General features: G+C 44.4%; 1 protein-coding gene across 1 annotated transcript; it reads right to left on the bottom strand.

Moving 5' to 3' along the window:
• Positions 1-10,890: 10,890 nt before the first annotated feature.
• LOC144807835 (zinc finger BED domain-containing protein 6-like) lies at positions 10,891-16,001 on the bottom strand. Its single transcript, XM_078673474.1, has 2 exons — positions 13,300-16,001; positions 10,891-11,039 (listed from the first exon to the last, which is right to left on the bottom strand). Exon 1 carries the CDS (start codon positions 15,963-15,965, stop codon positions 13,305-13,307), a length of 2,661 nt encoding a protein of 886 aa, XP_078529600.1. The 5' UTR covers positions 15,966-16,001; the 3' UTR covers positions 10,891-11,039; positions 13,300-13,304.
• Positions 16,002-16,862: the final 861 nt, after the last annotated feature.

The raw sequence follows: 16,862 nt of genomic DNA, 5'->3' as shown, positions 1-16,862 counted from the left end.
CAATGTAACTTTTTCACCTTTTATCAGCTCTTCGTTGTCCAATTGGCAAATGGATCACAAGGCACCCTGTCAGTCTCTGGCGAAAAATAAAAAGTTGATGTAGCAGGCTACAACATTCCAAGAAAATAGGTAACAGTTTTTAAAGAAAGAATGCACGGTTGAATACATTGTAAATACCAGATGTTAGTTTTGTGTTCAAAGTTACATTTGCTATGGTTGCTACATGCAAACCTCAATGTGTAACAAGAGTAGCCAGTTCCTAACTCGTACAGTAACTACTGCGGACTTTATTGTAGTACTTATGGAAAACCCACTTCTGGTGTTTATGCCTGAATCAAGATTATAAATGGCTACAAATAGCACGCCTTCACCCCAATGGTTTTTTGACCATAAACAGTGTGCCAAATAAAGCCTGGCTTACCAAATGCAGGCACATATAACACATTCTAAGTTTGTCCAACTCTGGATTGTGGAAAACAGACACTGACAGCACATTAGCCCCATTCTGCGGTATGAAACTCAGAATGGTGCGGTAATTGTGCAAGAACATATATTTATACATGCGCTTCTCTACAGACTCAGTAAATATTGAACCCTGCCGTATCCTTATTTATTGGATGCGTAAATACTAACCCTGGGCGTAGTTCGCGTAGCCGCACTCCGCGAAGCTACGCGAAGCCGCACTTGCACTCCGCGAGCTACGTGTAGCTCCGCGGACATGCGTAGTAGCTTGCTAGACCCGTTCGCGCGCCGTTTTTTCGTCTTCGGGAGCGCGGTGCGCGTGTTCGGGGCGCTGCCTGCATGCTCGCAATAGCTAGCGCGCTAAGTTACTCAATGAGGTTTGTCCCGCCCGCTTGCGTTCCCTTATTTCCGGTTCCGGGTCACAAGTAACGTGTTCGCGTTGTGTTAGACATGTTCGGGAACTCATCTTCTCGTTCGCACTGCCAAAGTGCGTGATCGCGTCAAATATCGCGCGAACTTACCGCGGCGGTCGCGAGGGGCAGAGCCATCTTCGATTTCACACTCTGGCTATGGTTTTGGGCCTACTTCAGCATCTCACTCCTATCTCTTCCATCCTGGTCTTTTCCCTCAGTTTTTCTAACTTTCTTTACTTCTTACCTATTTCTGTCTGTGCCTAGGTGTATATTTCTCATTTTATTTTTACTTTTACCACTTTTTTTGCAACTTTTCTCTTGTTTTATATTACTTCCTTCTTTTATCTTTCTTCTTTCTTCCCCTAACCTTTTTGTCTTCAACTTTCCTTCTCCCCTCCACCCAGAACCATGGTGAAGGGTGCCAGCAGAATCGGCGGCTCAAAGGGCAAGGCGGCTGTGCCTAAAAAAACCAGGCTGCCTTGCGGCAGAATGCGCCCGGCAGGAGTGACGCCCCGCCAACTTTTTGGGGAGGAGGAGTTGGCCGCCCTGGTCTTTTTTATCCAACGTCACCTCCCCTTGACTTTGGCAGCAGGCGGCAGGCCCGGCTCCGGATACCAGCACATTGAAGAGCGTCTCCGGCGGTGGGCGAAGGTGCGCCGTGCAGTCTTCCGCTGCTCCGGTATCCGGCGTACCCACCATCAGCTGTCCCACCGCTGGGCCGACATTTTGGACCGGGAGCAGGACCTGTTGGACCTGCTTGGTGTGGAGGTTGTGGGTCTTGGTGAGTGGCTACCCCAAAAATAAAGTGTGTATATATATATATATATATATATATATATATATATATATATATATATATTTATATACATATAGATTATATATATATATATATTCACTGAAAAAACCATAGGTTATAGACCATATATAGTTAGGAATTAGCATTTACAAAACCTTGAAAATTCACTGAAAAAACCATAGGTTATAGACCATATATAGTTAGGAATTAGCATTTAAAAAACCTTATTTTACTCACACAAAACCATTGAAATTCCATATATAGTTAGTTGCACTAACTATATATTGCGCACCCGCAATCCACTGCTGATGATGTCACATATTACATCATTCATGACATGGTCAGTGACATCACTGATGACATCACTGATGACATCTCAAATGACATCACTGATGACATCACTGATGACAACATCCAGTGACTATGTTTCTGTAAAGTTAAAATATGTCTTACATATTGAAGAATGAGTGGATGTATAAGTGTCTGGACGAAGGATTTAGTAGGTGCATGACTGAATGTATGAGTGAGTGATTAAATGTGTCTCACTGAGTGCATGGGTTAGTGACTAAACTGTCTTAATTTGTGCATCATTATGTCTGTTGTTCTGTAAACTGCTGCATGTGTTGATCAGTAGCTATATGAGTAACTATATGGGTTATTGATTGATTTCCCAAGTATTTGCATGGGAGACTGAGTGTGTGTGTGGCTGGATGGGAGGTGTGTGACTCTGTACAGATCAATGTGTACTTGTATCAATGATTGTATAAGAGAGTAAGTATGTGTTAGTATATGGTTGAAAACGTAAGGTGCTCTATGTTTAACTGTATAGAGTAGAAAATGGAAGTGTGATTGATTCTTTACAGGACTGACTAGGTGTGTGAGTAACTCCATGGATGAGTGGCAGAGTGTGAGTGTCTGTATAGGTGTATGAGTGCATATGATTGTGTTGTAAACATGAGTGATTGTATGTATGAATGATTGTATGGGTGAATGAGTGAATGTGTGTGTAGACGTAGGAATCAGTGAGTACGTATGTAGTAACTAGTATTGGTGTGTCAATGGTTTCAAAAATTATACTCTGTTTTTAACACTGGGTGAAACAGAGGTTATATTAAAATGTGAGGAGATGCATTGTATTGTCACATGAATGATATCATCAGTGATGTGATCATTGATGTCAAGTGAGATGTCATCAGTGATGTCATTTGAGATGTCATCAGTGATGTCATCAGTGATGTCACTGACCATGTCATGAATGATGTAATATGTGACATCATCAGCAGTGGATTGCGGGTGCGCAATATATAGTTAGTGCAACTAACTATATATGGAATTTCAATGGTTTTGTGTGAGTAAAATAAGGTTTTTTAAATGCTAATTCCTAACTATATATGGTCTATAACCTATGGTTTTTTCAGTGAATTTTCAAGGTTTTGTAAATGCTAATTCCTAACTATATATGGTCTATAACCTATGTTTTTTTCAGTGAATTTCAATGGTTTTTTAATAGCAAATATCATAAGCTGTCGAATGTCAAGTACGTGGTAAGAATTTTTTTTTTCGTGTTTATGCACACTGATCTGCTTTGATTGCTGCCCCCCACCCCTCATTTCTATTAGGAGTACTCTCTCTTTGCAGATAGTGAAGGGTAGTTAACGCAGCCCTTTCCCCCTTTGTAATCCGTCGTGCCTGCTTCTCTCTCCATTTGATTGATTGTTCTCTTTGGTTCATTCTCTATTTACAAACAAGCACAGAGTCGCAATACTCTGTTTAGTCTTTGCAGATAGCGAAAAATCGTGTAAAAAAACAAAAGGAATCGAGCAAAATCAGTAGGCCACTAATGGGATCTCTTTTGACCTCGCTAAAATAGAAACATTAGGAACAACCTGTTGAAAATAGCAATGCGTATGTATATAAGCGGCGTTCATTTGTGTTCACAGTACCCCTTGTTGATTGTTTCAATCGAGCATTGAATTGTTCGAAGTTAATTCTCTTAACGATCTTCTCTACCTGCAAACGAGGAAGAATAGGAATATTCTATCTCCCTTTGCAGATAGTGAAGGGTAGGTAACGCAAGCCTTTAACACGTCGTACCTATTTCATTCCTCATTGATTGATTGATTGTCCGAACATTGACTGTTTGGGAATTAGTTCTTTTTGGAGGTATTCCCTGTTTGCAAATAAACGTAGGAAAATCTTTGCAAGTAGTGAAAGGGTACGTAATGCGGACCGTTCTCCCCCGTTGTAATCTGTCATGCCTATCTACTCCCCACTGATTGATGCACCTTTTTCACCCGGACCATTTACTAGAGATACGTCATCTGGCCCGACCAGAGAGCACCCCTAGTGAAAAGGACATATGCAATAATAACGAAGTGATCACTGTATCCTGTTAACAGAAACTTTACCATGAAACAACCTGGAAAGAAAAAAATAGGAAAACGAAAATCAGTAGGCCACTGATGAACATGAACTTTTATTAAACAACGAACAAAGAAACGATAACATAACGTAATGATAAAACCTATTAATGTCCTAGAAACAAGAAAACGTTAAAATATGCCAGTGGTGAGAGACCAGAAAAACAGTAAGAGAAACCAAATCACCCCTCGCTGTCCCACCGCCTGCCACGCCAAAAAAATCGATAGACTAGGGAAAATGCAAGTCAGTAGAACATCCACCCCCACTCTGGAAACTTCCAAGGTGGGGCAGGGTTCCGGCTACGCCCAGCCGGGAGCAGCCCATATAAGGCAGGTCCTGCTGCCACGCCTCGGCCAGGAGATCCTAACGTAGGGTGTAGCCGGAGGAGAGGCCGAGACCAGCGGGACCCGGCCAGGGGATTGCCTTTACAACGCTGAACAGTTGCAGGGGGGGGGAATGTCTCCTCGACCCTCCCCTCTCTCTCCCAGTCCGGCCGCGGTGGCCCTTGAGAGTTGCAGGTAGTCCCGCCACATGCTCTTCCGGTCCGACCACCAACGGTCGGGGGGCCGAGGCCGACGGGATCCGGCTGCAGCCGATAAACCAAGAAACCCGTTCATGGGGCCAGAGCCAGGGGCGTCCGGCCGACATCCACCGGAAGCCCGGCCCGAAGACGGACGGGACACTTCTTTCTTTTATAATGGCTGCGACAACACTGGAGGGGGATGTCTTGCACATGCCTCCGACCCCCCCCTCGTCCTCATCGCCTGGTCCGGCCATAACAAATCTCAAGCGAGACGCCGTGGGGTGCACTGGGAGGGAGAGACGGTGCGAACAGGCCTCTCCCGCCTCCCCAGGTGGAGGCTTCCCAGCTGCACCCTCAGCGCTCCAGGCGGTGGCATCCTAACAACTACAGTGCTGCACAGTTTCGGAACGACCTAGATAACGGTTCTTCCACTGTGGCCATGCTGCAACGTCTCGCCCGGCAGGGTGGAGCCCGTCCGCTCATGTGACCCCGCGATCGCCGGTAGCTGCCGAACTCTCAAAATGGCGGTCGACCTGGCAAGAGCGGGCCCAACATAAAGAAATGGCCCGGTCACTGGTTGACTCCACCACCGTAGTCCTCCACGACCTTGAAGATTCTAGAGGAGCCGCGGGAGTCTCCGACCCCCGATGGGGAATGACTGCCATGATCGCCCGTGGAGTGACGAAACTGTATCCGCGGGACGTCGGCGCTCCCATGCTGGCGCCAGCCTCACTTTGAATTACTACAATCCTGCAGACCTTACTTCCGGTGAAAGCACAGTGTGACCCGGTAGGAAAAATTATTGCACCCCCTCCCCTTTTTGACTGATAGTTCAAACCACCGATCCTTTCCTTTGCCCTTTTAACGGAACTTTGGACTGCCTCCCCCTCTTTTACATTTTCTAGAGAAAACAAAACATTAACCACTACATTAGCATAGCAGTTGACACCAGAACTGTTTTCAAATTGAAAACCAACAACATCTTCAACAGAATCCTTTTTGTTTCTGCTGTGACCCTGCTACAGCACAGGCATTGTCCCCAGCAGTAATTCTGCAATGCCGGTAAGAATAGCTGTGGTGCCTACTGGACTCACTCACCCCCGCGGCGCCCCACGCCGTTTTTTGCTGGGCGGCAACTTACTAGACATCACTTTCGTGCCATCTAGATTTCAGCGCGTTCTGCTGCCTTGGAACTATTCGCACAACAGACCGCTACTGACAAGAATATTTCATTATTGGTGCTGTCAATTTCAATAAATCTATTGGATAATTAAAAAGAAATTGCCACGGTCTCTTCGTTGTTTAAATGTTTTTACTGTTTTTGTTTTGTTGTATATATTTATATGTTATTAAAGTTTTATATTCCTACTACTTTGTTGGAGTGCTATATATTTTTAATGTGACACATAATTGTAAAAACTTTGATGTACAAAGAGTCATTCCTGGAATCTTCCGCTTCAGGCTCGGTCCCCTCCCCAATCACAATACAGGATGGTTTTCAGATAGTAGGAACGCGTGTGCTGTGACGGATCACATCGGGTGTGGGCCTTGATCTACTATAACTCCTTTGAAGAGGGGTGATTCTTTACAGCTGGGGCCATAAACTACATCTGCAGGGCTAGCTGATAGCCTAGGACCGGCCTGGACATTCGGACACAGAGGAAGAGGAGTGTCAGAGGGTGCGGTAGTGAATAGGGCGAAAGGGAGGTGTCGGGCGGGCACAGAGTGTGATTCTCAGGGAAGAGCAGCGCAGATGGGGGAAGGTTTATTGCCCATGCATAAGACAGAGAGCGGTGGTGACCAGTGCCTGGGGGAGATGCTTACGAGGGTGAGGAGCCATGCTACGAATCGACAGCGTGCAGAGAGTGGGTCTGGTCAAGACATCTAAAATGGCTGCCGTGCACGACAAAAGTGTGGCATTTCAAAAAAGGCAAGATGGCGCAGACAATGTTTTTCAACACTTCCTCATTTCCTTCGAATCGAACGTTAACAGACGTTGGGGCATATTACCAAAGTTAAGCGATATTTATCGCTAACGATGCTTACCAACCAATTTTTTACCACTAAGCATCGTCAGAAATTATCGAAGATAAACCTTACTATTATCAAGGTTTATCGCAAATGCGATAATAAACGGCCGCAATGCATGAATATCGCTAAAAAGTCAGCGATATTCATGCATTACCGAGCTAATACTCTTAGCCATGTTATCCACCTCCCATTGGATAACATGGCTAAGAACTGCTCAGGGCAGGTGTTACTTTTTGGAGATATTCGCGCTTAGCGCGAATATCTCCAAAAGTTGGTAATAGGAGATAGATATCTTGCATGTTGTAATGCAAGTTATTGTGGTATATGGAACTCATACCATAATCTCTCAGGAAAGCAGAAACTGATCCTTTTGGGACCGCCTAAAAAGGCCTAGGGGGTGAGGAGTACTCTACTTTGCCCCCTTTTCACGTTCCGAACTATTTTATTTTACTCTCTTCTGTAATTACACAAAATACCAGCGATAAGATGCATCGGAGACACACAGTGAGAGAAAGGAGGCCGGAGATGAAGAAGACATGTCAAATACACATTGGAGATAATATAGTGGCAGAAGGGAAGTAAATATGAGTAAACTTACCATGTAACATAAAAATGTTGCACTCTATACTATAAGTCTCATTTTATACTACAATCACTTCGCTACAACCTCATAAATTAAAAATAAAAATAAATAATGTCTCAAACAATTTTTGATTTCTAAATATAAATTTATTCTTCAGAATTTTCTAAATTTGAAACAACTAGTAACATGTCCTCATCAGTAATTTCCTCTTCAATCATCTCATCTGGAATCTCCTCATTAAAAGTCTGCAATGATGATTCTTGTAACTCTATGGTCTCCAAACACTCGATAAATTCGCCATCAAGAGATTGATCAAAAAAATCATTCAAGTCATCTCCTCCTTCTGACAATATTTCATTATTGGTGCTGTCCATTTCAATCAATGTAGTGGAATCATTCAAGTCATCTCCTCGTGACAATATTTCATTATTGGTGCTCTCAATTTCAATCAATGTAGTGGAATCATTCAAGTCATCTCCTCCTTGTGACAATATTTCATTATTGGTGCTGTCCATTTCAATCAATCTAATGGAATCATACAAGCCATCTCCTCCTTGTGACAATATTTCATTATTGGTGCTCTCAATTTCAATCAATGTAGTGGAATCATTCAAGTCATCTCCTTGTGACAATATTTCATTCTTGGTGCTGTCCATTTCAATCAATCTAATGGAATCATACAAGTCATGTCCTCCTTGTGACAATATTTCATTATTGGTGCTCTCAATTTCAATCAATGTAGTGGACAATTCAAAAGAAATTGCCACGGTCTCTTCATTGTGAGCCATTTTATTTTGAAATTGCTTGCTGTAAATTGCAGAAAAAAATAATCACTTTCATTTATCGTTTTTAGTAATACATAATATAAAACTAACTTCATCAAGTATTTAGTATAACAGAAGGACTGCAAATAAATAACAGAAAACATTTTTCAAATTATCTTCAAGTGTACAACATAGTTCCCCTTACAAATTAACAACTCACCTTTTTAAAAGTAGCAGAAGTGTTAGTACTGTGTAAATCAAACACCAGAAATTCACCACCAAAAATTCCTCACAAATGTACCTCAGACAGTAGTATCACAAAATGGCTGTGGTTTCCTCTCATTTGACATATATACATAACCAATTAACTTTCATCACACACAAATACAAAACCAAAGTAACATTTTAATTGGTTCTTAATTTCAACACTTTCAAATGTGTTTTCCCCATGCAATTTTCCATAGGACATTTACATACGTCTACAGCCTGAATGGCTGAACGGAATTACACCAAACTTGGCAAAATGGTACATCAAACCTAAGAGGTCAGGAAGGATCTACTATGCCCCCTTATGGTCATTTCCCCCTTCGCTTTGGCCTCCTCTTGTCTCTCAATCCTACCGAGGGACAAGATGGCGGCCGCTACGGACTGTTTGGAATGTTGACAGACGCCGGAGAACCAATCAGCTTCGCAAAGCTCCGTAACGCGAAAAGTACGCGAAGCGGAGCGCTGTTACAGATATATATCTTTTTTTCAACGTTAATTTCTCAAAATCCACTGGAGCACATATATTGAGACCTAGCAAAGGCACATCGGGCTACCAGTCCCTAATATTTTGCCAAGTTTCGTGCAAATCCATTCAGCCGTTCGATTATTATTATTTTGTTTTTTTTTTGCCCCGCGGGGCCCTTTTAAAACCTCCACATCAAACCTAGGGGGTCAGCGAGGATCTACTATGCCCCCTTATAGTTATTTCCCCCTTTGTTTTGACCTCCTCTTGTCTCTCGATCCTACCGAGAGACAAGATGGCGGCCGCTACGGACTGTTTGGAATGTTGACAGACGCCGGAGAACCAATCAGCTTCGCTTCACAAAGCTCCGTTGCGCGAAAAGTCCGCGAACCAGAGCGCTAACCGGTCCGCTGTTACAGATATATATCTTTTTTTAAACGTTAATTTCTCAAAATCCACTGGAGCACATATATTGAGACCTACAAAAGGCACATCGGGCTACCAGTCCCTACAATTTTGCCAAGTTTCGTGCAAATCCATTCAGCCGTTCGGGCTAAAAGTGAGGCCAACCGCCCTATGGAAAACTCAATGTTAAAAACACGTTTTGGGACCCCCCTTTTTTCTCGGCCCCCACTGGACGAACCCCCCCCAAATTTTCAAGGGCTGCTCAGAAACAAAATGTGCCATTTTCCTGAAAATTTCAGCCGATTCCGTCCACAAACGCCAAAGTTATTAGACATAGAATTTTCAAAAAACCCATAGAGAAAAAATCCTAACTATATATACCTACTGGCGACCGCCAGTAGGTAATATATATACATATATATATATATATAGTTGTATAAATATTGTTATTGTATCTTTGTAAATATTGGCTGAATAAGTAACGCGATGACTGTTGCCCCTAGTTACATTTGCGATGTATTCCGGTATATCTACTGTCATTGTATGACAGTGTTCTTGTTCTTCACTGGCTCTTGCGTGTTGTTTCAACTTGGCGCTAGCTGTTGCTCTTTATTGATGTGAGATTTTCTTTATTGCTGAGAACTGAAGTTAGTTAATGCTATTAATAGAGTCTTGTCCTTCCTTTGTCCGTCAGTGAAATAACGGTGGATGGATAATTGTACGTTGTTTGCATATTGTATCATTTTTTTCACGGCCTTCTCTTCTGCATGAATGGAATCCTTTTCTTGCAAAGAATGCTAACGTTACTTTGTTCTTCTTACCTCAGCCAGGGCCGGCTCTAGGGGGCATGTGCAAGCTGTGCAACTGCACAGGGGCACCAAACTTCAGGGGCCACCGCACCAATAGATATCCTTAATTTAATAATACTCTAAGGATGGATACATATTTGCGTTGCGGCCCCTGGCATGGATTTGTTGCCTCCGGCTCTGTTCCACTGTAGCAGTGTGATTTGCAATTATGTCTATGTTTCACATCACTCAATGTATTTATCTATGTTTATTATTTTAATTTTTACATGAACCACAGAACCCAGGGGCAAGCAGAATACAGGGACCGAGTCGGCGGGTGAACCACCAGTTACACAGAGCTCCTCTACTGAGGATCCTGCTGCTGTCCCCAGTAAGTCCAACAGTGCTTGTTTTTTCCTCTGTAATGTGTCTGCAGTGCTTTGTCAATTGACAGCAACCAAGTAGGCATCCAGAATGATGTTTGTCTAGTATTTTTGTAAACGTTAGTATACCACTACTAGTCTTGTGGGTATTCTTCTATCTCCTATGGAGTTATATACATATTACACAACTATGTAACTATGCACACGAAAATTGGATGTTTTTGGTACTGATAGGCAGGTTGGACCTTACTTACACCTCAGTCACAGAACTCTGAGGAACGCACAATTCACTGAACGTCAGCCTATATGGCCTGAGTCATTGGTCTATTGTTCAAATCACACTCCTGAACCCCAATACCAAGATGCCGAATGCTTTTAGGACACAAACCGTTACCTAAGAAACCCCCTTTTGCTCACTCACTCGTGTGAGTCTCTAAGACAACAGACACTGAAAATAAACTTCAGAGTCAAAGTGGTCATTCAAAAGCTTTATTTTGTTAGAAGTAAGTAAGTAACATCAATGTTTTTAAGTGCTTCCGTCCAATACGTTGAAGGGCCCACCAGAAAAAATCCAGAGTTAAACCAGGCATAATAAAGTAATCAACATTTGTACAGCTACTAGTGCACAATAGGGAAATGTGGCAACTATCGGAGACCTCTCACCAACGTATACTGGTCAGATATTCCTCTTTTTTTGTAAGCTATGGAAATGTCCGCTTCGTAGAAGGCAATCTTCTCACCTGCCGAAAAATAATGACAAAAGTGGTGCACGTTAGACAGTATTAAATACATTTATGCCAGTTTTATGCAGCCATGCTAAAAAGAAGTTGTAACCTGTAAGCAAACTCTATCCCACAATCCACATAGAAAACTTAAATACGGGCCCTTTTACTTTCCCACCTCTTCAGGTGTATGCATTGAACAATGATGTGTTGCCCCAGAGCGTCTTCTCGTACTGCGCAACAAGCTGCGAGTTAACACATGCGCAAAACTGGATACATTGATGTACAAAGGTTACATAGTTCACTTCCAATTTCCAAGGACTAGAGTAGCAGGACAGATGAGATGAGCTTGGGTACCATACCATAACAATGAATGCTAATAATATGTGTAGTGACTCTGCTGTACTATGCAATGTGGACTCATACTGATTACGTACGTTGGACTTAACTGTTTTGAAGAACTCCATTCTTGGTGAACAAGTACAAAGGGGGCTGTGCATCCATCTAAAAAGGCGTACTTTTTTTTATAGGTGCAGAACCCTTACCATCGACCAGTGCCGACGGGGACAGCGGCGCTGCTTCAGCGCTCCCGGCGGGGACAGGAGGAACAGAGGCACCTACACCAGCAGCAGTGGGGGGGGGAGCCAACAGCGGCGGGCGATGGTAAGTTACATTCAATAGTGATCTGCATTACTTGGTGGGAGGGGAAAACTTTCTCACTGTACTCTACTGGAAAATATATGATGTTACCTTTACTTGTCATTAGCATGCTAAGCATTACCACTACAGTAATGCAAGTGCCTGATAGCAGTCGGATGCATGGGTTGTTGTTAAAGCATGTAAAGGGGAAAACACAGCTGCCAGCGTGGTTGGGAGACACACCCAATACCGGTGGTTAGTGGATAGTCTCAGCAGCTGCGGTGTTTTGGGCAAACCCAAAGGCAAGGGAAGGAGGGGACGACTGGGTGCATGGGTCGTTGCTGGTGAAACACAAACCAAATAAGGTTTGTTGCGCGGTATAAAGTATTATAGTCTTTACTAGACATGTGCTACTAGCTGCCCCCTGTTAATTAATGTTACTTTGAGAGTGTTCCCGCCTTCCCGGAACAAAAGGAGATATGTAAAAGACAGGTGTTCGTTCTAATGTGTGTGACCGTTGAAGTACACCCTTGCTAATAGGGCAGGCATAAAGCCGTGACAAAAAGTCCGACAAATTAATAGAGGCTGTAGAATGTTCAAGATAGACGCAACACAATTTCTGGTACTCAGCTTGCTTGCTAGTGCTACTGTGCCGCCCACTATGTGTTGAATCAATGTTGTGTTCTTGATTTGCGGGGAGTTTGGATTAACAATTCTGTTTCTTTCTTTATAGTTACTCCTTCCCAAAAACCAACCAGGAAGGAGTTGGCAGTCCGGGCCCGGCAGCGGAAACTGCAGGCAATTGTAGAGGCCTACCGCCGGCTGGTGGATCAGGCCGAGGAGGAGGAGGAGGAGGCGGCGGCAGCAGCTGCTGCCTCTTCCAATGCCCCGGGCCCCAAGCCTGCAGGACTACGTCGCCGTGGTCAGGCAGCCGCCCGCCGCCGCATTGTTACATCTTCGGCGGCCCCCCCACAACAACAACAACAACAACATGCATGCAAGTGTAGGTGCCGTGATTTCAAAGCAAAGATTCTCCGCCGGGTAGCGAAGTTGGAGGAGGAGCGGAAGAAGCAGGAGGACGGTCTAGAGGAGCGTGTCAAGATACTGGTGGACAAACACCTGAAAGCCCGCCGGCTTTGAAATGGACCCTGTTTTTTGCCCCTTTTTTAATCCTTTTGTTGGTGGGTGGGATGTGGGAGTTGGGGTGTACATTTGGGTTGAAATTTGGTTGGGGTTAGGGGAGGGTAGGGACAGCTCTGGGTCAGGGGGTTACATTAGTTATATATTTTATTTTTCTATTATCATTATTAAAATATAAAAATAAAACAAAGATATTATTTTCACAAGAAAACATTTGAAGTTCATTTGTGTTTGTTGGGGGGGTGGAGGGGGGACTGTTTCACCAAATAATGTACGTTGTGCAACATGAACATGCACTACGAACGATAAATTAAGTACTGACTGCACCTGTAGTAGTAGGGTCACAAGTGCATAAATAATTTATATTATTAAATAACATGGGAAAATTGCCCATCACGTGAGTCTGAAGTTACTACTAGTATACTTTAATTCCATGCACATTTGCTCAGAGTCGGCTAAACAATCCTATGCAATGCATTGCATCATTCCTTTAACATACCTGTCCTAGTTGTCAGGGAAGAGGAGCTCGTCCTCAAACTCTGTGCGTTCAGACAGAAGTAGGTCATGTAACCCAGTAGTGAGGACGTCTTCTTCACACTCGCTTTCTTCATCCGGCGGTGATTCACGTACTTGATAGTCTGGTGGTATGAAGCGTTGATTCATTTTTATCATTGTCAGCCGCTCCACGCTTTTGGGGGAGAGACTAGTCCTTTTCGATGTGACAATGGCACCAGCAGCACTGAAAACCCGCTCAGAGGAGACACTGGCTACAGGACAAGCCAGATACTTTATCGCCAGCCTGCTCAGCACTGGCCACTGTCTCCTTCTTTCATACCAATAGACCAATGGGCTTTGCTCCATGAACACCTCTGTTGTGTCATCCAGATAGGCCTGAACCATCCGCTCAATGTTCATTGGTGCTCGGCTTTGCTGGTCCTCTTTTCCCTTTGCAACAGCAACGGACTTACCCATCCCTTTCTGTATAAAAAAAGCAGTTATGCTTTTGGTTGGGTCTGCTGAATCAGATCGTGTAGGTGCTGCTTTTGGTACTGTTGGTGCCTGCTGGAAAGCAGACGCACTGCTCTCACGCTGTGAAGAACTTGCGTCAGGAGTACTTGGACTGGCCTGGGCTGGCAGTGGCAGGCCTTTAAGTAACAGCCGTTCAGTTTCTAACTCATTAGCTTCCGCAGCTATGGAAGTTTTGTACTTGTCAACATCCTCATCTGAAAATGGAATTACTTCGTTACTGCTGACAAATAATTTGTACCGTGGATCCAAGATTGTTGCAGTTATGTAATGTTCACCTGACACAATATTGTTGAGCCTTACATTTTCACACAAGCGGTTGACTAAGCCCTTGGCTAAGGTATATGCATCAACTTTTTGTTCGTCACCTTCGTATGTTTCACAGACCTCCTTCACCTGTTGCTCAAGCATGTACAACAATGGGATGGCTTGGCCCATAGTACAGTCCTCCCTGCTAACTGCACGTGTGAAGACCTCAAAGGGTTGTAGCATCTCTGTGATGCATTTAATGAGGTCCCACTGCCACATCTCAATGGTCAGGGCTTTAAGATTAACAGTAGGATCCCCTAATCTTCTTGACATGACATAAGCATTCAGTGGGATGTACTGCTCAAAGAGACGCTCAAGCATGAAATAAGTTGAGTTCCAACGTGTTGGGACCTCCTGTATCAGTGCTTTGACTGGCAACCTATGCTCTTGCTGAATGACCCGTAGCAGCTTCCGTCCTTTGAAAGAATGGTTAAAGTGCGTGCATATTCTTCTGCAGATGGCCATTATGTTGCTGACTTTGGCTTCATTTTTCAGAAAGTCTTGCACGACTAAGTTTATGCAGTGTGCCAAACAGGGTACCCTGAAATAATGTCCTTCTCTCATTGCCTTCACTACATTACTGCCATTGTCGGTGGAAACAAAACCAATCTTAAGGCCTCTTGGTTTCAGCCATTCAAAGACCTTGTCATTAAAGTCAGACAAAATGTTTTCAGCAGTATGACTTTTGTCCATACCAAACATGGCTATAGTTGCATGTCTGCGCGTGTCATTAAAAATTCCAGCAACGTCACGGAGGCCTGAAGTTAACTTGTCTTTAACACCTGCAAAAGAGATCCAGTGTGCGGTGATGCACATGAAATCTGTAGCATCGCAACTGCTCCACATGTCTGTTGTCAGGTGGATACAATGGACAACACTCTGTTGTAAGGCTTTCCCAATCAATTCCAGCACATCGTGGTGTAGTGCTGGAACAGCCACTCGGGCAAAATAGTAGCGACTGGGAACGTTCCATTTTGGGCAGAGGGTTGCCACTAATTCCAGAAATCCAACAGCCTCAACAAATGAAAATGGGAGAAGGTCCAGTGCTAACATTTTCGCAAGTTTGGCATTGTATAAACGTGCTACTGGGTGGTTCCGCTCGTACTTTCCCTCCTGCCTTAACATGCTAGGAATGGTAAGCTGCTTTGCATGTCTTTGAGTTGTGCTAGACGGACCACCTTGCATCGCAGACTTTGCACTCCTTGGTGTTTCCAGCTGACTCTGGTGCCACTGAGAAGTTGCAGATGCGGAGGATGTGGTCTTTACCACTCCAGTGCTGGCGACAGGGGTCGATTGTGTACCACTCCTAGATAGAAGGTCATCGTCTCCCTCTTCTTCTACCTCCTGATCAACCATGAGTGGACCTTGTACCACTGTATCCCCACCAACAGGAGTGCTAACATTTTTTAAGCTTGCAAGGTGGTTCTCCCACCTGATCACGTGTGTTTTTTTCAAATGGGTCGTTTGGCCTCCAGTCCCATAGTTTGTACCAAGCTTACCACGACTAACATTGGCATGACAAATGGTGCATACAGCAATGTTCTCCTGAACTGGGTGAACCGTAAAGAAGTCCCACACTGGGGAGGTAAACTTTTGTCTCCTGCCATAGGAAGAGGAGGACCCACTGCCAATGCCGGATGGACTGGAGGATTGTGGAATTTCACTATGGGACAGCTCAGTCCTAGTACTGCCACTACCTCCTTCTGTTGAAGTGGCGCTTCTGCTGGATGTCGGATGCTGCCGGGCCTTCGCTGTTGAAAAAATTGGAGCTGGTGTTACTGTGGGTGTTGAGTGTGTAGGAGTTATGCGTGGTACCTGCTCATCAGTCATTGCAGCATTTCTGGATAGGGTGAAAATGTTTGTCTCTACATCCTCTGCACCAGGGATAACGCTTGTGATGATGACAGTGTCAGACCCGTCTTTATCACCAGCAGTATCCTGCTCACCTACATCGACCTCCATAAGTTCAAGCCTGCCTGGAAACTTCCTTTTTCCTAGCATGGTCTTCTTGGGATGTCTCTCCTTTGAATGCGCAGATAGTTGTGGCTGCCAATCCGTATCAAGGTCATCGGAAGGGATGCTTTGCGAAGAACTCGATGCACTAACCCTCTTTTCCTTTGGTGAATTCGAAGGAAATAGATCACCTACAGAAGTGGCTTCCTCTTCTTCTTGCTCGGAAGGAGGCTCTACTTCCTGAACTGCCCCGACTTCAGGAGGAACAACTACTACTATTTGGTGCGGAGATGGTGGTTGTTGTTCTTGAGGAAGTACTATTGCGGGCTGGGGTTTTTCAACAACAACTGTTGCGGGCGGTGGTTGTGGTTGTTCAACAACTGTTGCGGGAAGTGGTTGTGGTTGTGGGTGAACAACTCCTATTGCGGGCGGTGGTTGTGGTTGTTGAACATCTACTGCTGGCGGTGGTTGTTGAGCACTTCCATCTTGCGTGGATTGTGTACTACTTTGAGACAGCGATAAGTTTAGTTCTGGCTCAGTATCACTGCTCGCAAGCAGAAGGCTGGCTACCTCTTCGACCCTCATCATGTGCTTGGCCCTGGGATGCTGGCTTGCCCCCACTAATGCAGATGTGCTGGTCCCAGCTTGCACCCCAGACCCCGCTGCTGCAGGCGTACCTTTTGGGGTGCCAAAAAAGGTTTTGGGGTCCATACCAGACTTAAGTGACACTTCCTTCTGCTGTTCCTTCTTCGCAGCAACTTTCTTTGTGGTGGA

This window comes from Lissotriton helveticus, chromosome 1_2 (genome assembly GCF_964261635.1).
Source record: "Lissotriton helveticus chromosome 1_2, aLisHel1.1, whole genome shotgun sequence".
NCBI lineage: Eukaryota > Metazoa > Chordata > Amphibia > Caudata > Salamandridae > Lissotriton > Lissotriton helveticus.
The sequence above is the reverse complement of the archived record's forward strand: the minus strand, read 5'-3'. Positions and strand labels throughout refer to the sequence as shown.